The sequence below is a fragment of the Anomaloglossus baeobatrachus genome, chromosome 1 (genome assembly GCF_048569485.1).
Source record: "Anomaloglossus baeobatrachus isolate aAnoBae1 chromosome 1, aAnoBae1.hap1, whole genome shotgun sequence".
NCBI lineage: Eukaryota > Metazoa > Chordata > Amphibia > Anura > Aromobatidae > Anomaloglossus > Anomaloglossus baeobatrachus.
In genome coordinates this window covers 374422102-374442693 of record NC_134353.1, presented here as the reverse complement: position 1 = coordinate 374442693, position 20592 = coordinate 374422102, and the positions used below count along the sequence as shown (strand labels likewise).

Below are 20592 nucleotides of genomic sequence, written 5' to 3'. Positions count from 1 at the left end.
TCTGGAGGATGAGGCGGAGGTCGCAGCCCAGGACTCTGACCCTGACGTTGCTCTCAATCTTGATATACCTGAAGGGGACGCCATAGTAAATGACCTTATAGCGTCCATCAACCAGGTGCTAGATCTTTCTCCTCCAACTCCACTTGTAGAGGAGTCGGCTTCACAGCAGGAGAAGCACCAGTTTAGGTTTCCCAAACGTACTCGGAGTGCTTTCTTCGATCACTCTAACTTCAGAGATGCTGTCCAGAAGCACAGGGCTTTTCCGGACAAGCGCTTTACTAAACGCCTTAATGACACACGTTACCCCTTCCCCTCTGACGTAGTTAAGGGTTGGGCTCAATGTCCCAAGGTGGATCCTCCAGTCTCTAGACTGGCGGCTAGATCCGTAGTAGCAGTGGCTGATGGTTCATCGCTCAAGGATGCCACGGACAGGCAGATAGAGCTCCTAATGAAATCCATCTATGAAGCCATAGGCGCGTCCTTTGCCCCAGCCTTTGCAGCAGTGTGGGCACTCCAGGCTATCTCAGCTTGTCTGTCTGAGATTAATGCGGTCACCCGTACCTCTGCTCCGCAAGTAGCGTCTTTGACTTCTCAGGCGTCGGTATGTTCATCCTACGCCATGAATGCTGTCCTGGACTCGGCTAGCCGTACAGCGGTAGCATCCGCCAATTCGGTGGCAGTCCGCAGGGCCATGTGGCTACGCGAATGGAAGGCAGACTCTGCTTCCAAGAAGTTCTTGACCGGTTTGCCTTTTTCTGGCGACCGATTGTTTGGCGAGCAATTGGATGAAATTATTAAGCAATCCAAGGGAAAGGACTCATCCTTACCCCAGCCCAAACCAAAGAGACCTCAGCAACGAAAAATTCAAGCGAGGTTTCGGTCCTTTCGGCCCTCAGCCAGATCCCAATCCTCCTCGTCCAACAGGCCACAGAAGAGCCAGAGGAACTCTTCTGCATGGCGGTCTAAGTCACGTCCTCCAAAGACCGCCGGAGGCACCGTCTCCAAGGCGGCCTCCTCATGACTTTCGGCCTCCCCAAACCGCATCCTCGGTCGGTGGCAGGCTCTCCCGCTTTTGCGACGCCTGGTGGCCACATGTCCAAGACCGATGGGTGAGAGACGTTCTGTCTCACGCTTACGGGATAGAGTTCAGCTCTCGTCCTCCGACTCGTTTTTTCAGAACATCTCCGCCCCCCGAGCGAACTGTTGCACTTTTTCAGGCGGTGGACACTCTGAAGACAGAAGGAGTTGTGATCCCCGTTCCCCTTCAGGAACGTGGTCGCGGTTTTTACTCCAACCTGTTCGTGGTGCCAAAAAAGGACGGTTCATTCCGTCCCGTTTTGGACCTCAAATTGCTCAACAGACATGTGAGAACCAGGCGGTTTCGCATGGAATCCCTCCGCTCTGTCATCGCTTCGATGTCCCAAGGAGACTTCCTAGCATCAATCGACATCAGGGATGTCTATCTCCATGTGCCGATCGCACCAGAGCATCAACGCTTCCTGCGTTTCGCCATGGGGGACGAACACCTTCAGTTTGTGGCACTGCCTTTCGGCCTGGCGACAGCCCCACGGGTCTTCACCAAGGTCATGGCAGCCGTTGTGGCAGTCCTACACTCTCAGGGCCACTCGGTGATCCCGTACTTAGACGATCTCCTAGTCAAGGCACCCTCCAGGGTGGCATGTCAACACAGTCTGACCGTTGCTCTGGAGACTCTCCAGAGGTTCGGGTGGATCATCAATTTCCCAAAGTCAAAATTGGCTCCGACCCAATCACTGACTTACCTCGGGATGGAGTTTCATACTCTCTCAGCGATAGTCAAGCTACCGCTGGACAAACAGCGTTTGCTGCAAACAGGGGTGCAATCTCTCCTTCGGGCCCAGTCACACCCCTTGAGGCGCCTCATGCACTTCCTGGGGAAGATGGTGGCAGCAATGGAGGCAGTTCCCTTTGCGCAGTTTCATCTGCGTCCACTCCAATGGGACATTCTCCGCAAATGGGACAGGAGGTCGACGTCCCTAGACAGGAACGTCTCTCTTTCTCTGGCAGCCAAGACCTCTCTTCAGTGGTGGCTTCTTCCCACTTCTCTGTCGAAGGGAAAATCTTTCCTGCCCCCATCCTGGGCTGTGGTCACGACGGACGCGAGTCTGTCAGGGTGGGGAGCGGTTTTTCTCCACCACAAGGCTCAGGGAACCTGGACTCCGACAGAGTCCTCCCTTCAGATCAATGTTCTGGAGATAAGGGCAGTGTATCTAGCCCTAAAAGCGTTCCATCGGTGGCTGGAGGGCAGGCAGATCCGCATACAGTCGGACAACGCCACGGCGGTCGCGTACATCAACCACCAGGGCGGCACTCGCAGTCGTCAAGCCTTCCAAGAAGTTCGGCGGGTTCTGTTGTGGGCGGAGGCCACAGCCTCCACCATCTCCGTTGTTCACATCCCGGGCGTAGAAAACTGGGAAGCAGACTTTCTCAGTCGCCAGGGCATGGACGCAGGGGAATGGTCTCTTCACCCGGACGTGTTTCAAGAGATCTGTTGCCGCTGGGGAACGCCGGACGTCGATCTCATGGCGTCTCGGCACAACAACAAAGTCCCGGCATTCATGGCACGGTCTCAGGATCACAGAGCTCTGGCGGCGGACGCCTTAGTTCAGGATTGGTCGCAGTTTCGACTGCCTTATGTATTTCCTCCTCTGGCAATACTGCCCAGAGTGTTGCGCAAGATCAGGTCCGACTGCCGCCGCGCCATCCTCGTCGCTCCAGACTGGCCGAGGAGGTCGAGGTACCCGGACCTGTGGCACCTCACGGTGGGTCAACCGTGGGCGCTCCCAGACCGACCAGACTTGCTGTCTCAAGGGCCATTTTTCCATCTGAATTCTGCGGCCCTCAACCTGACTGTGTGGCCATTGAGTCCTGGCTCCTAGTGTCCTCAGGGTTATCTCAAGAGGTCATTGCCACTATGAGACAGGTCAGGAAACCAACGTCCGCCAAGATCTATCACAGGGCTTGGAGGATCTTCTTAGCCTGGTGCTCTGATAAGGGGTTTACCCCCTGGCCGTTTGCCTTACCCACTTTTCTTTCCTTCCTTCAATCCGGAATGGACAAGGGTTTGTCTCTCGGCTCTCTCAAGGGACCGGTATCGGCGCTTTCCGTGTTTTTTCAAAAGCGTCTAGCCAGGCTTCCGCAGGTCCGCACGTTCCTGCAGGGAGTTTGCCACATAGTCCCACCTTACAAGCGGCCGCTGGAACCCTGGGATCTCAACAGGGTTCTACGGGCTCTTCAGAAACCACCTTTTGAGCCGCTGCGGGATGTCTCTCTATCACGTCTTTCGCAGAAGGTGGCATTTCTAGTGGCAGTTAAATCACTCCGAAGAGTGTCAGAGCTTGCAGCGCTGTCATGCAAAGCCCCCTTCCTGGTATTTCACCAGGATAAGGTGGTTCTACGTCCGGTCCCGGACTTTCTCCCTAAGGTGGTGTCCCCTTTTCATCTCAATCAGGATATCTCCTTACCTTCATTTTGCCCTCATCCAATTCACCAATGTGAAAAGGATTTGCATTTGTTAGATCTAGTGAGAGCACTCCGGATCTACGTGTCTCGCACGGCGCCACTGCGCCGTTCTGATGCGCTCTTTGTCCTTGTCGCTGGCCAGCGTAAGGGGTCGCAGGCTTCCAAGTCAACCTTGGCTCTGTGGATCAAGGAACCGATTTTTGAAGCCTACCGTTCTTCTGGGCTTCCGATTCCTTCAGGGCTGAAAGCCCATTCTACCAGAGCCGTAGGGGCGTCTTGGGCATTGAGGCACCGGGCTACGGCTCAGCAGGTGTGTCAGGCGGCTACCCGGTCTAGTCTGCACACTTTCACGAAACACTATCAGGTGCATACCTATGCTTCGGCGGATGACAGTCTAGGTAGGCGAGTCCTTCAGGCGGCGGTTGCCCACCTGTAAGAGGGGGCCGTTGTCGGCTCTTTTTATCGGGGTATTCTTTTACCCACCCAGGGACTGCTTTTGGACGTCCCAATTGTCTGGGTCTCCCAATGGAGCGACAAAGAAGGGAATTTTGTTTACTTACCGTAAATTCCTTTTCTTCTAGCTCCTATTGGGAGACCCAGCACCCGCCCCTGTTCCCTTCGGGCTGGTTGTTCTTTTGTGTACACATGTTGTTCATGTTGAATTGTTCTTTTGGTTCATGGTTTTCAGTTCTCCGAACATCCTTCGGATTGAATTTACCTTAGACCAATTTATAAGTTTCCTCCTTCCTGCTTTTGCACCAAAACTGAGGAGCCCGTGATGCACGGGAGGGTGTATAGGCAGAGGGGAGGGGTTACACTTTTTAAAGTGTAATACTTTGTGTGGCCTCCGGAGGCAGAAGCTATACACCCCAATTGTCTGGGTCTCCCAATAGGAGCTAGAAGAAAAGGAATTTACGGTAAGTAAACAAAATTCCCTTCTTTTCTGCCTAACCTGATATTAACACCAGTGTTAATAACTCTTCTGTGTTCAGTCTAGGGGCCCTTGATGCTGAGAGTTTGGGTTATTGATCCCCAATCGAGAAGGATGTTTACGAGTAATCTCCCTGTTATTATTGCTTATGTGAAACTACCTTAAAGGAGATGAAAAAAATGAATTTTTGCGTTGGTGAAGTTTATTATGGGTCTTACTAAAATGTTTCATTTCTTATGACAGGGGTTGGCTCGATGGAAGGGCAAAGTATCAGGAACAGTTGGGCAGAATTTAAAGGCAAATTTTGGGAAATGTATAAGGTGAGTTTGGATCTGTATAATGACATACTAGACTTTTCAGGAGTTATGTAGCCTACAACTGTTTTGTCTTTTTCAGACAGAGTGGTGTGTGTGGCCACCGGCTCAATTAATAAATTTCTACTACTTACCAACGAAGTACCGTGTAATGTACGTGAATGTCATCACACTGGGCTGGGATGTCTACCTCTCCTACCTGAAACACAGGGTAAGATGGTTTTAAGTGGAGAAAAGCTAAATTTAACTAAATGGCACTTGGCATAAAACCACCAGTTCTTAATGATTGCTTTCTTTGTCGCTCCATTGGGAGACCCAGACAATTGGGTGTATAGCTTCTGCCTCCGGAGGCCACACAAAGTATTACACTTAAAAGTGTAAAGCCCCTCCCCTTCTGCCTATACACCCCCCCGTGCATCACGGGCTCCTCAGTTTTTATGCTTTGTGCGAAGGAGGCTGACATCCACGCATAGCTCCACATCTTAGTCAGCAGCAGCTGCTGACTAGGTCGGATGGAAGAAAAGAGGGCCCATAACAGGGCCCCCAGCATGCTCCCTTCTCACCCCACTCTGGTCGGCGGTGCTGTTAAGGTTGAGGTACCCATTGCGGGTACATAGGCAGGAGCCACATGCTGTTTTCCTTCCCCATCCCTCTCAGGGCTCTGGGTGAAGTGGGATCCTTATCGGTCTCCAGGCACTGGGACCGTGCTCCCTCCGCAGCCCCTGGGGATTCTGCTGGACTGGAGCTGAGTATCGTCAGGGACAAGGCCCTGCAACTGTGAGGTACTCTGTGTCCCCGTGGGGACCGCGTATGGATCGCTTGTGCCACACACACTGCAGCACTGCTGGGTGTGTTAGTGCGCCGGGGACTGCCGCGCCGGCCGTGCTTATTTGCCGGCCGCGCTTATAACTTTAGTCCCCGGCTTTTGCGGCCTAGTTTCGCTTATTCCCGCCCACAGGCCTGCCAGTCAGGGGAAGGGAGGGACGCTGCACAGGACGGCAGTGCTGAGGGCTGGAGCATACTTTAGTATCCTCCTCCCCCCTCACTCAGCACAGTGGGGCACTAGATTCCCGCACTTTTCAAGGGCACGCCCACGGCCCCCTCCTCTCCACAGAACGCCGGCAGCCATTCCTGTCAGCACTTCAGACCGGAGAGGACAACAGGGAGGCTCAGGCAGGGAATCTGATGATCACACAACCGCTTTGAGCGGTCGGTAAGCAGCACCTGTGGTGCTGGCCCCACTGAGTGCAGAACTGTATATATATATATATATGCTTATATGCTATACATTACACTGTATGGTCGCACTGTTGATTTTTGGCTATATATCCTCCTGGATTGTACTCAGAGGAGACAACAGCATGTCGTCCGCAAAAAGCAAGGGTGCCAAAGCACAGGCTTACTTTGCAACCTGTACCTCATGTGCGGCTATCCTACCGGCAGGTTCCACTGACCCGCATTGTGTGCAATGCTCGGCCCCTGTGGCTCTTACTCAGCCGGAGCCCCTGCCACTGGTGGCCCAGGTGGAACCACCTGCTACCACTGTCCAGGTGACAGGGACGGAGTTTGCAGTATTTGCTGACAAACTGTCGGAGAGTATGGATAAATGGTCTGCTAAGATACTAGAAGCCTTACAGTCCAGACTGGTGATTCAGGCCCCGGGCATTGTTCAATCATTGGCCCAAGGCACCCCTCAATTGGAGCAGCAAAGTGCTCCTGGGGTGACCCACAGGTCCCAGGGTGAGGTCCCTGACACGGACCGCAGTCCCAGGCCGCCTAAGCGGGCTCGCTGGGAAATTCACTCGACTTCATCACACTGTTCAGGGTCTCAGCAGGAGGACTCTCTGGAAGATGAAGCGGAGGTAGCAGATCAGGATTCTGATCCTGAGATCGCTCTCAACCTAGATACACCTGAAGGTGACGCCATAGTGAATGATCTTATAGCGTCCTTCAATCAGGTATTGGATATTTCTCCCCCAGCTCCTACAATGGAGGGCTTCTCAGGAGAAATTCCGTTTCAGGTGTCCCAAGCGTTCTTTGAGTACGTTTCTGGATCACTCTGACTTCAGAGACGCAGTCCAGAAACACCGGGCTTGTCCAGATAAGCGTTTTTCCAAGCGCATTAAGGATACACGTTATCCCTTCCCCCCTGACGTTGTCAAGGGCTGGGCTCAGTGTCCTAAGGTGGATCCTCCAATCTCCAGACTGGCGGCTAGATCCATAGTTGCAGTGGAAGATGGGGCTTCACTCAAAGATGCCACTGACAGACAGATGGAGCTATGGTTGAAATCCATCTATGAAGCTATCGGCGCGTCTTTTGCTCCAGCATTCGCAGCCGTATGGGCACTCCAAGCTATCAGCTTGTCATGCGCAGATTAATACGGTCACACGTTCATCTGCTCAGCAAGTGATGCCCTTAACCACTCAGGCGTCGGCGTTTTGCGTCCTACGCCATTAATGCTGTCCTGGACTCTGCGAGCCGTACGGCGGTAGCATCCGCCAATTCGGTGGTAGTCCGCAGGGCCATGTGGCTACGTGAATGGAAGGCAGACTCTGCTTCCAAAAAGTTCTTAACCTGTTTGCCATTTTCTGGCGGCCGCCTGTTTGGCGAGAAATTGGATGAAATCATTAATCAATCCAAGGGAAAGGATTCATCCTTACCCCAGGCCAAACCGAACAGACCTCAACCATGAAAGGTACAATCGAGGTTTCGGTCCTTTCGGACCGCGGGCAGGTCTCAATTCTCCTCGTCCAAAGGGCCTCAGAAAGATCAGAGGAACTCCGATCATGGTGGTCTAAGGCACGCCCTAAAAAGACCGCCGGAGGAACCGCTCCCAAAGCGGCCTCCTCATGACTTTCAGTCTCCTCACTCCGCATCCTCGGTCGGTGGCAGGCTCGCCCGCTTTTGCGACACCTGGCTGCCACAAGTAAAGGACCGATGGGTGAGAGACATTCTATCTCACGGTTACAGGATAGAGTTCAGCTCTCGTCCTCCGACTCGATTCTTCAGAACATCTCCGCCCCCCGAGAGAGCCGATACTCTCCTGCAGGCGGTGTGCACGTTGAAGGCGGAAGGAGTGGTGATCCCTGTTCCTCTTCAGCAGCAGGGTCACGGTTTTTACTCCAACTTGTTCGTGGTGCCGAAAAAGGACGGATCCTTCCGTCCTGTTCTGGACCTCAAACTGCTCAACAAACATGTAAAAACCAGGCGGTTCCGGATGGAATCGCTCCGCTCCGTCATCGCCTCAATGTCCCAAGGAGATTTCCTAGCATCAATCGACATCAAAGATGCTTATCTCCACGTAACGATTGCACCAGAGCGAACACCTTCAGTTCGTGGCACTGCCTTTCGGCCTGGCGACAGCCCCACGGGTCTTCACCAAGGTCATGGCAACAGTGGTAGCAGTCCTACACTCCCACAGAGGCGCCTCATGCACTTCCTAGGGAAGATGGTAGCAGCAATGGAGGCAGTCCCTCTTGCGCAGTTTCATCTGCGTCCTCTTCAATGGGACATTCTCCGCAAATGGGACAGGAAGTCGACGTCCCTCGACAAGAACGTCTCCCTTTCGCGGGCAGCCAAGGCTTCCCTTCAGTGGTGGCTTCTCCCCACTTCTCTGTCGAAGGGGAAATCCTTCCTACCCCCATCCTGGGCGGTGGTCACGACGGAAGCCTGTCAGGGTGGGGAACGGTTTTTCTCCACCACAGGGCTCAGGGTAATTGGACTCAGACAGAGTCCTCCCTTCAGATCAATGTTCTGGAGATAAGGGCAGTGTATCTTGCCCTAAAGGCGTTCCAGCCGTGGCTGGAAGGCAAGCAGATCCGAATTCAGTCGGACAACTCCACAGCGGTGACATACATCAACCATCAAGGCGGCACACGCAGTCGGCAAGCCTTCCAGGAAGTCCGGCGGATTCTGCTGTGGGTGGAAGCCACAGCCTCCACCATATCCGCAGTTCACATCCCGGGCGTAGAAAACTGGGAAGCAGACTTTCTCAGTCGTCAGGGCATGGACGCAGGGGAATGGTTCCTTCACCCGGACGTGTTTCAGGAGATCTGTTGCCGCTGGGGGATGCCGGACGTCGACCTAATGGCGTCCCGGCACAACAACAAGGTCCCGACATTTATGGCGCGATCTCAAGATCACAGAGCTCTGGCGGCAGACGCCTTAGTTCAGGATTGGTCGCAGTTTCAACTCCCTTATGTGTTTCCTCCTCTGGCACTGTTGCCCAGAGCGTTACGCAAGATCAGGTCCGATTGCCGCCGCGCCATCCTCGTCGCTCCAGACTGGCCGAGGAGGTCGTGGTACCCGGATCCGTGGCATCTCACGGTGGGCCAACCGTGGGCACTGCCAGATCGACCAGACTTGCTGTCCCAAGGGCCGTTTTTACATCTGAATTCTGCGGCCCTCAACCTGACTGTGTGGCCATTGAGTCCTGGATCCTAGCGTCATCAGGGTTATCTCAAGAGGTCATTGCCACTATGAGACAGGCTAGGAAACCAACGTCCGCCAAGATCTACCACAGGTCGTGGAGGATATTCCTATCTTGGTGCTCTGCTCAGGGTTTTTCTTCCTGGCCATTTGCCTTGCCCACTTTTCTGTCATTCCTTCATTCCGGACTGGAAAAGGGTTTGTCGCTCGGCTCTCTTAAGGGACAGGTTTCAGCGCTCTCTGTATTTTTTTCAGAAGCGCCTAGCCAGACTTCCACAGGTACGCACGTTCCTGCAGGGGGTTTGTCATATAGTCCCTCCTTACAAGCGCCCGTTAGAACCCTGGGATCTGAACAGGGTGCTGATGGCTCTTCAGAAATCACCGTTCGAGCCAATGAGGGATATTTCTCTTTCACGCCTTTCGCAGAAAGTGGGTTTCCTAGTAGCAGTCACTTCACTTCGGAGAGTGTCCGAGCTGGCAGCGCAGTCATACAAAGCTCCTTTCCTGGTGTTTCACCAGGACAAGGTGGTTCTGCGTCCGGTTCCGGAATTTCTCCCTAAGGTGGTATCCCCCTTTCATCTCAATCAGGATATCTCCTTACCCTCTTTTTGTCCTCATCCAGTTCACCAATGTGAAAAGGATTTGCACTTGTTAGATCTGGTGAGAGCACTCAGACTATACATTTCTCGTACGGCGCCACTGCGCCGCTCAGATGCACTCTTTGTCCTTGTCGCTGGACAGCGTAAAGGGGACACAGGCTTCCAAATCAACCCTGGCTCGGTGGATCAAGGAACCAATTATCGAAGCTTACCGATCGTCGGGGCTTACGGTCCCCTCAGGGCTGAAGGCCCATTCTACTAGGGCCGTGGGTGCGTCCTGGGCCTTGCGGCACCAGGCTACGGCTCAGCAGGTGTGTCAGGCGGCTACCTGGTCGAGCCTGCACACTTTCACGAAACACTATCAGGTGCATACCTATGCTTCGGCAGATGCCAGCCTAGGTAGGCGAGTCCTTCAGGCGGCGGTTGCCCACCTGTAGGTAGGGGCAGTTTTACGGCTCTATTACGAGGTATTATTTTACCCACCCAGGGACTGCTTTTGGACGTCCCAATTTTCTGGGTCTCCCAATGGAGCGACAAAGAAGAAGGGAATTTTGTTTACTTACCGTAAATTCCTTTTCTTCTAGCTCCAATTGGGAGACCCAGCACCCGCCCCTGTTCCCTTCGGGCTGTTGTTCTTTGGGTACACATATTGTTTATGTTGAATGGTTTCAGTTCTCCGAAATTCCTTCGGATTGAATTTACTTTAAACCAATTTATAATTTTTCCTCCTTCTTGCTTTTGCACCAAAACTGAGGAGCCCGTGATGCACGGGGGGGTGTATAGGCAGAAGGGGAGGGGCTTTACACTTTTAAGTGTAATACTTTGTGTGGCCTCCGGAGGCAGAAGCTATACACCCAATTGTCTGGGTCTCCTAATTGGAGCTAGAAGAAAAGGAATTTACGGTAAGTAAACAAAATTCCCTTCTTTCATGGAATAGGCTCCTAGCAGCTTGCTGATAACAGAGGGTCCCACTGCTGATTGATGAGAATGGACATACAGTAAAGAGACTGGCAACTACAATCATTAGGAAAGGTAAGCAATATTAGATCGGTGGGGGTACAAACCCTAGCATCCCTACCACATGTTTGGCATTGTTGTAGTGAGGAGAGCCCACTTAAGTTACAGCTGTGTGTCTCCTGAAGCACAAGCTGGGCATAATGTACCGGCACTACAATAGACTGGGAACGACAAGGGCTTATTTGTAGCAATGGGTCGACCCGGACTGTAAAAGTCCATATGTGCACGGGTTCAAAAGTACCTGAGCAGCGACTCCAGGGAACTCCGGGTAACGATTTGAGGGGGTGCCATCTGTCTGACCACTCTGATCTTATATTAAAGGGCATCCGTCAGTGGGATCATCCTTCCTAAGCCATCTGCTATATGGTCTTCTAGGTCATAGAAAGCGGAATAAAATGATACCTTGATATCTGTGATCAGATATATTATTCCCAAATAATCCACAGTTTTCTAAATCTGAAAATTAACTGTTAAGATCTCTGGGCACAACAGAGATCTCCCTGAGAATCTACCTCCATGGATTATTTTAAATGAAAAGGGACGTTACCAGTGTGAGACATGTAATGACTGACAGTCTGCTCTCCTGATCTACATATCTCACACTGATAACGCCCTTTTTTATTTAAAATAAGCTCAGATTTGTGATGGTCCTTTAGATCTTAAAAGTGCTTTTACATATTAAAAAAACCTGTGGATTACTCTGGAAATAAAACATTGGATTGCAGATATCAAAGTATTATTTTATTCAGCTTCCTAAGACCTATCCTGTATATTCTGTGCTGGAGAGGAGAAGTGGAGGTTAATGCCGCACTGTCGCCAAGTAAAGAAAACAATTATTTGATAATAAAAATGTTTTATTCCATAGGTCAATGCGTTTCAGGGCTCAAGACCCTTTTTTTCATTCCTGAAGGGGTTTTGAGCCCTGAAATGCGTTGAGCAATGTAATAAAGCATTTTTATTATCAAATGAACTATTTGTTCTTTATCGTTCCTTTGGGAGACCCAGACCATGGGTGTTTAGCTTCTGCCTCCGGAGGACACACAAAGTACTACACTTAAAAGTGTAGCTCCTCCCTCTGAGCTTATACACCCCCTGGTAGCCAGTCCTAGCCAGTTTATTGCTTTGTGTCAGGAGGCATACATCCACACATGCATTCTCATCTGATTTGTTTGACTTTTGGAAAGAGTTTGAAGAAAAGCGGGTCCATGTCTGGACTCCCGGCATGTCCCTTCTCACCCCACTTTGTCGGCGGTGTTGTTAAGGTTGATTTACAAGGCTGCAGTCTTACATGCCGCGCTCCTTCACCATCCCTTCTGGGCTCTGGCTTGAAGTGGGAGCCAGCACGGTCTCCATGCCTGGCAGGAGACCGGTCTCCATCCACAGCCCCTTGAGGATTCTGTTGGACCGGAGTACTCATCCCCAGGGACATGGCTCTGCGTCTCAGCAGCTAAGTACCTGAGACGTTTATGTTGGGGGTCCCGGTTCTTTATTGTAAGGGGAGAGTATGCTGTATGTGATTGTTTTAACTTTTCCGGCGGGTTCTCTAGCTTTTGCCTGAGAACCGCGCCGATGGAGCCTGCTTGTCGGCCTCGCCGCTTAAATTTAGGCCCTGGCTTCGCCGGAGGCCTAGTTTCATTTTCCTGCCCTCGCATGTCACTCATGCAGAGGGACAGGTTCGGCTCCTCCCGGCGGCCGTTCTACACAGGGGAGGGACACTCCCCACTGCTGGGGCGACCCTCCTTCCCTGCAGGTCTCTATAGCCCTCCAGTTCCCGCTCTTTTATAGGAACGCCCTCTTCTCAGGCAGAGTTCACTCTGCTCTGGGACATCCTGCATTCTGCATCTCTGCTGAGATGCTGCGACTGGGGGACCGGGCTTTGGGATCTGGAGGGCACACAACACCGCGCTCAGCGGTCTGGTAAGCCACAGCCGGTCTCCGGTTGTGGACCTCTGTATATTCTCCCTGGGGTTCATTCTCTGCAAAGCCCCCACTCCAGCAGCATGTCTCACACAAGGAGCAAGGCTCCAAAGCCTTATTCTGCATGCACTGCATGTAAGCTTCTTCTGCCTGAGCCGAGCATTTATCCACACTGTGATGTCTGCTCTAACTTGGCGGTGCCACAGCCTGGAGTCTCACCCCCAGTGGTCTCTCAGGCTGCTGCTGCACCTGTGATTGAACCCCCGGCCTGGGTAGAGTCCTTTTCTAGGTCCATATCCTAGTCATTTGCTGAGTCCATGGGGCTTTTGTCCAGGACTTTGATGAATATGCATCAGCCCCCCTCACAGGGTGCCTCTAATATTCTTGACAGAGGACTCCTATCCTCTGACCTCCGTCCATCGGAGCTCACGGAGGATTCATCATCTGATCCCAGACCCCGTCCTTATAAGAGAAGGCGCAGGGTTTCCTCCCCCTCCCCATCCCACGGCTCTGTCTCAAGAGCTGACTCTCTAGATGAGGAGGATGCCCTCACTGGGGGCTCGGAGGCTATGTATCCCATTGATTTCTCTGAGGGTGACTCAGATCTTAGTGATTTGATTGCTTCTATTAATTCTGTGCTGGATCTCAATCCGCCAGTGTCAGAGGAGCAACTCTCTTTGGCAGAAAAACATCAGTTTACCTCGCCTAAGAGAGTGAAGAATGTGTTCTTTAACCACTCTAGTTTTCAGACCGCTGTGACCAAACCCAGGGCCTGCCCTGACAAACGCTTTCCAAAGCGTGGTTCTGATGACCGGTTTCCATTTGCACCTGAGGTGGTCAAGGAGTGGTCTCACTCCCCAAAGGTAGACCCTCCGGTGTCTAGGCTATAAGCCCGGACCGTTGTGTCGGTGGCTTACGGCACCTCACTTAAGGATTCCACTGACCGTCAGATTTGACCTTCTGGCCAAATCTGTGTACGAAGCTGCGGGGGCCGCGTTTCCCCCGACTTTTGCAGCAGTGTGGGCTCTCAAAGCCATCTCTGCTTCTCTAGAGGAGATGCATTCCCTCACCAAGGAATCTATGCATGAGATGGTTACCTTAACTGCTCAGGCTTCAGCTTTTTCATCTTATGCCATGTCTGCCATGCTAGAGGCTGCTCACCGCACTGCGGTGGCTTCAGCTAATTCTCTTGTTATCCGCAGGATTTTGTGGCTTCGAGAGTGGAAGGCAGATGCTTCTTCCAAAAAGTTTCTTGCTGGGCTCCCTTTTGCTGGTTCACGGCTGTTTGGTGAACAGCTGGATGAAATCATTAAAGAAGCTACTAGCGGGAAGAGTACTTCCATGCCACAAACCAAGACCAGGAAACCCGCCCAGGGTAGGAATCAATCGAGGTTTCGTTCCTTTCGTTCCTCCAACTGGTCATCCTCTAAGCCTTCCGCCTCGTCCGCTAACTCAGCCAAGGATCAGAAACCCAACTGACGCCCAAAAGCGCGTCCGCAGAAGACCGCAGGAGGTTCTGCCACTAAGGCAGCTTCCTCATGACTCTCGGCCCGCTCCAGCCACATCCTTAGTCGGTGGCAGGCTCTCCCACTTTGGCGACGCTTGGTTAAAGCAAGTCTCCGATCAGTGGGTGAGAGACATCATATCTCACGGCTACAGGGTAGAATTCTCTTCCAGCCCTCCAAACAGATTTTTTCTCTCAACTCCCCCCTGCTCCAAGGCCGCCGCCTTCTCGCAGGCCGTGGCGTCCTTGCAGGCAAACGGAGTGATTGTCCCAGTTCCCGCTCAGGAACGGTTCAGAGGTTTTTTACTCAAATCTCTTCCTAGTTCCGAAAAAGGACGGTACCTTCCGGCCCATCCTGGATCTCAAGCTTCTCAACAAGCATGTCCGGGTGCGGCATTTTCGCATGGAGTCTCTGCGATCAGTCATTGCCTCTATGACCCAAGGGGAGTTCCTGGCGTCCATCGACATCAGAGATGCCTATCTACATGTGCCAATCGCAGTGTCACATCAGCGTTGGTTACGTTTTGCGATAGGAGAGGATAATTTCCAATTCGTGGCTCTCCCCTTCGGGTTAGCCACGGCCCCTCGGGTATTCACTAAGGTCATGGCGGCAGTGATTGCGGTCCTGCACCTCCAGGGGTTAGCAGTGCTTCCTTATTTGGACGACCTTTTGGTCAAGGGTACATCCAGCGCAGACTGTCAGCGGAGTGTTTCGCTCACTCTCGCCACCCTAGCCCAATTCGGGTGGATTGTCAATCTTCCCAAATCCACTCTGACTCCGACCCAGAGTCTCACGTACCTAGGGATGCAGTTCGAGACTTTGCCGGCACTTGTGAAGTTGCCCTTAGACAAACAGCTGTCACTCCGGTTGGCGGTGCGCTCTCTCCTGAGGCCACGCCGTTATACCCTCAGGCGTCTGATGCAGGTGCTGGGTTAAATGGTGGCCTCCATGGAGGCGGTTCCCTTTGCCCAGTTCCATATGCGTCCTCTGCAGCTGGACATTCTCCGCTGTTGGGACAAGCGGCCTTCCTCCTTACAGAGGTTAGTGGCTCTGTCGCCACGGACCAGGAGCTCTCTTCAGTGGTGGCTTCGACCCCTCTCCCTGTCCCAAGGGCGCTCCTTCCTGAGTCCGTCCTGGGTGATTCTCACCACGGATGCCAGCCTATCCGGCTGGGGAGCGGTACATCTCCACCACAGAGCACAGGGCACTTGGACTCCGTCCGAGTCAGCCCTTTCAATCAATGTGCTGGATGTGCAGCCGCCTGGCAATGTTGGAGGTACAGCGCATCCTTCAATGGGCGGAGAACTCCAAGTCCACCATATCCGCAGTCCACATCCCTGGCGTAGAAAACTGGGAGGCAGATTATCTCAGCCGTCAATCCGTGGTCCCTGCACCCGGCAGTGTTGCGGCAGATTGACTGAAAGTGGGGCACTCCGGACGTGGACCTAATGGCATCCCGTCACAATAAGGTTCCGGTTTACGTGGCTCGCTCCCACGATCCTCAGGCCTTCGCCGCGGACGCTCTGGTTCAAGACTGGTCCCAGTTTCGTCTGTCCTACGTGTTTCCCCCTCTAGCTCTCTTGCCCAGAGTCCTGGGCAAGATCAGAATGGAGGGCCGTCGAGTCATCCTCATTGCACCGGACTGGCCCAGGCGAGCTTGGTATCCGGACCTGCTCCAACTGTCCGTGGAGATGCCGTGGCATCTTCCGGACCGTCCAGACCTGCTCTCGCAAGGTCCGTTTTTCCGCCCGAATTCTGCGGCACTCAAATTGACGGCGTGGCTCTTGAGTCCTGGATTTTGACGGCTTCTGGTATTCCTCCTGAAGTCATCTCCACTATGACTCGGGCCCGTAAGTCTTCCTCCGTCAAGATCTATCACAGGACTTGGAAAATTTTCCTGTCCTGGTGTCGCTCTTCCTGCCATTCTCCTTGGCCATTCTCGTTGCCGACCCTTCTGTCTTTTTTACAGTCCGGTCTGCAGCTAGGACTGTCCCTCAACTCTCTCAAGGGACAAGTCTCAGCTCTATCAGTGCTGTTACAGCGGCGTCTCGCCCGGGTGGCTCAGGTCCGCACCTTCATGCAAGGTGTGTCTCACATCATTCCGCCTTATCGGCGGCAGTTGGATCCCTGGGACCTTAACTTGGTCCTCACGGTATTTCAGAAACCCCCTTTCGAGCCCCTTAGGGAGGTTTCTTTGTATCGTCTTTCTCAAAAGGTGGCCTTTCTAGTTGCCATAACTTCTCTCACGAGAGTCTCTGATTTGGCTGCGCTCTCCTCGGAGTCACCTTTTTTGGTTTTTCACCAAGACAAGGTAGTTCTCCGTCCGACCCCGGACTTTCTTCCTAAGGTGGTCTCTCCCTTCCACCTTAACCAGGATATTTCCTTGCCTTCCTTCTGTCCGGCCCCTGTTCATCGCTTTGAGAAAGCGCTGCATACTCTAGATCTGGTGCGTGCTCTCCGGATCTATGTGTCTCGCACCGCTGCGCTTAGGCGGTGCACCTCTCTCTTTTTGTGCTAACCACAGGGCGGCGCAAGGGTCTCTCTGCTTCTAAGCCGACCTTGGCCCGTTGGATTAGATCGACCATTTCGGACGCCTACCAGAGTACTCAGGTGCCTCCCCCGCCGGGGATCAAAGCACACTCTACCAGAGCTGTCGGTGCCTCTTGGGCTTTTAGGCATCAGGCTACGGCTCAACAAGTCTGTCAGGCTGCCACTTGGACTAGCCTGCATACCTTTTCGAAGCACTACCAAGTGCATGCTCATGCTTCGGCAGATGCGAGCTTGGGCAGACGCATCCTTCAGGCAGCTGTCGCCCACTTGGGAAGTTAGGCTCCGCCTACTTCTTAGTTTTTTCTGTTTATTCGCACCCAGGGACAGCTTTGGAACGTCCCATGGTCTGGGTCTCCCAAAGGAACGATAAAGAAAAAGAGAATTTTGTTACTTACCGTAAATTCTTTTTCCTATAGTTCCGTATTGGGAGACCCAGCTCCCTCCCTGATGCCTGTTGGCAATTTTCTTGTTCCATGTGTTATCACCGGCTGTTGTCGTGGACAGAGTCTCCGGTTGTTCCGGTTCTTACTCGGTTCTACTTGTGGGTGGCTATTCTCCTTCAGCTTTTGCACTAAACTGGCTAGGACTGGCTACCAGGGGGTGTATAAGCTCAGAGGGAGGAGCTACACTTTTAAGTGTAGTACTTTGTGTGTCCTCCGGAGGCAGAAGCTAAACACCCATGGTCTGGGTCTCCCAATACGGAACTATAAGAAAAAGAATTTACGTTAAGTAACAAAATTCTCTTTTTTCCTTACTTGGCGACAGCGCGGCATTAACCCCTACTTCTCCTCTCCACCACTGCAGATTCCTCCACGTGGGGCTGCAGCCACCGCCATTATCTTTTATGCTTTCTTGGTGGTTGGGACCCTCACAACCCTATAAGGTGAGTGTATACTGTACACACCGCTAATTTAATATCTGGTAAAACCCTATTTGCACTTTTTGTCCTCAGCTTTTACTATCCTGTATAGTGAGTATATAAGCAGTGGAAACCCCTTTGAATGCTCAACCCCTGTGTCCCTTCAGTGATCTTGTTCAACCCCTGTGTCCCTTCAGTGATCTTGTTCAACCCCTGTGTCCCTTCAGTGATCTTGCTCAACCCCTGTGTCCCTTCAGTGATCTTGTTCAACCCCTGTGTCCCTTCAGTGATCTTGTTCAACCCCTGTGTCCCTTCAGTGATCTTGCTCAACCCCTGTGTCCCTTCAGTGATCTTGCTCAACCCCTGTGTCCCTTCAGTGATCTTGCTCAACCCCTGTCCCTTCAGTGATCTTACTCAACCCCTGTGTCCCTTCAGTGATCTTGCTCAACCCCTGTGTCCCTTCAGTGATCTTACTCAACCCCTGTGTCCCTTCAGTGATCTTGCTCAACCGCTGTGTCCCTTCAGTGATCTTGCTCAACCCCTGTGTCCCTTCAGTGATCTTACTCAACCCCTGTGTCCCTTCAGTGATCTTACTCAACCCGTGTCCCTTCAGTGATCTTGCTCAACCGCTGTGTCCCTTCAGTGATCTTGCTCAACCCCTTTGTCCCTTCAGTGATCTTGTTCATCCCCTGTGTCCCTTCAGTGATCTTGCTCAACCCCTGTGTCCCTTCAGTGATCTTGTTCATCCCCTGTGTCCCTTCAGTGATCTTGTTCATCCCCTGTGTCCCTTCAGTGATCTTGTTCATCCCCTGTGTCCCTTCAGTGATCTTGCTCAACCCCTGTGTCCCTTCAGTGATCTTGCTCAATCCCTGTGTCCCTTCAGTGATCTTGTCTCAGGTGAATATAACATCATCCACATGGGATACATGGAAAGGAGTTTCAAAGAGTTTATCCTAATCACTATTTGAAAAAATATTGATGCGAAAACATGTAAGTTATTGACTGTTTTTGTTTTTGTTAAATCAGGTATCTGGTGAGCAGATCTGTAATTCGGGACCAATGCCGATCAATTGGAAGTCAATGGTTGGAAAAAGATAGCATCAACCTATCTCTGGGAAATGAAGCTTTATTTTCGGTTTTCATTTTTATTTTATAGCATGGTCTTTATTATATTATTTTAGTCCGTTAAGTTGCCGCTTGGAAACAAGTGTCTTTTTAATGTTTGCGACCACTTAGAAAATCCTTGTTTTTTTTTCTCTACATATTTTTTTTTATTGCAATATGTATTGTTTAGATACATCACTTTTTTTTTTTTTTGCAGTGTTACGGTGGCTGAAAAAACGTATTATTGGGGTTTAGATTTTGTTTGCTCATTAATCAGGTTAATTTTATATTTTGATGCATTGGACACAACAATACCACATGTTTGCTTTGCATTTCTTTGTTCTTAATGGGGAAGGGGGGGGGCTGATTTGAACATATATATAATATATTTTATCCTCTTTCACCTTTCAAGGTATTTATTGGTCTTCGTAGGATACTTGAATCTGTGATTATTGGATCACTTGTGCTAGATACAGTAATGCCACAGTATTGCTGCAGAGTGCCTTGATAAAGTATTCCTACCCAGTGAACTTTTTCACCTTACACCCACAGACTTAAATGTATTTTATATTGAATCCATTTTTATTAAATAGTGATAATATAAAAACATTTATTAGTCACGCTGGACTATCAAATTATGTATGAAACAAGCAAGCCCATAGGTCATGTCTCAATACATTTAACATTCAATGATAATATAGAAAGTTCATTACACGTCTAACTTTGGAAGTAAGAAAAGTGGAAGAACAATTGAGATAAAGAGAGAGAAGAAAAAAGGGGGGGATGGGGGATTTAGGAAGGGGTGCCACAATAATAAGGCCCAGGTATTGTGTTAATAAAATTCTCAGAAGGAAATGATCAGAATCTGTAATTTCCTCCCATTGTTGCCATATCTGATAAATTTCTCATCATTGGGGTTCTTGGTTGAGAATTTTTCCATCACATATATTCCATTTCTTGCTGCCATTCCAACATAGCGGAAGTATTATTGGGGCGCCAGTGACCTGGGATAACTGTCCTGGCATCTCTAAGGCAGTGTCGCAAAATATTTTTTTTCTGAGCTTTAAAGAAGTTGTCCAGTTACCAAAACTGATTTTTTTTTTTTTCTGATAAATCTTGCTAATATGTGCCCCTCAACACATCTATTATGTTTTTTCAGCAAAATTACCTTTTATTGTGCTCTAGCAGCACATGCTCATTGCTGGCTCCAGCTCTGATGGGGTTAATCTCTCCTCCGACTTCCTGTGTTCAGTTCCTACAAGTCCCAGAACTCTTTGTGGCTCTAGGGCGGTGTCTAGCTTATCTAACACACCCATTGTGTCTAATACACCCACTCTGCTCCCACCCAAACCCTCCTCCCTGCCTCTTCCCAGTGGATGTGCACTGAGAGCAATCACAAAGAGACAGCAGCAGCTCTACACAGCCAGGGGAAGAAAGTGTGTGTGTGTGCGCGCGTATATACAGTGTATGTGTATGTGTGTGCGTATATACAGTGTGTGTGCGTATATACAGTGTGTGTGCGTATATACAGTGTGTGTGCGTATATACAGTGTGTGTGCGTATATACAGTGTGTGTGTGCGTATATACAGTGTGTGTGTGCGTATATACAGTGTGTGTGCGTATATACAGTGTGTGCGCGTATATACAGTGTGTGCGCGTATATACAGTGTGTGCGCGTATATACAGTGTGTGCGCGTATATACAGTGTGTGCGCGTATATACAGTGTGTGCGCGTATATACAGTGTGTGCGCGTATATACAGTGTGTGCGCGTATATACAGTGTGTGCGCGTATATACAGTGTGTGCGCGTATATACAGTGTGTGTGTGCGTATATATACAGTGTGTGTGCGTATATATACAGTG

At 51.2% G+C, this 20592-nt stretch overlaps 1 protein-coding gene across 3 annotated transcripts in view; it reads left to right on the top strand.

Moving 5' to 3' along the window:
• LOC142293300 (mpv17-like protein 2) overlaps positions 1 to 20221 on the top strand; it is a 42187-nt gene extending 21966 nt beyond the window's left edge. Inside the window, exons 4-7 of one of the 3 annotated variants that reach the window (XR_012751288.1) lie at positions 4676 to 4752; positions 4829 to 4957; positions 10712 to 10806; positions 18649 to 18735. Coding sequence is in view for 2 of the 3 variants with exons in the window: in XM_075337819.1 (XP_075193934.1) it covers positions 4676 to 4752; positions 4829 to 4957; positions 18649 to 18720 (278 nt within the window). In the remaining variant the exon portion in view is untranslated. Of the gene's footprint in view, positions 1 to 4675; positions 4753 to 4828; positions 4958 to 10711; positions 10807 to 18648 lie in introns of all 3 variants that reach the window. The other 2 variants (XM_075337819.1, XM_075337818.1) reach the window with 2 other exon arrangements.
• The last annotated feature ends 371 nt before the right edge of the window (positions 20222 to 20592 follow it).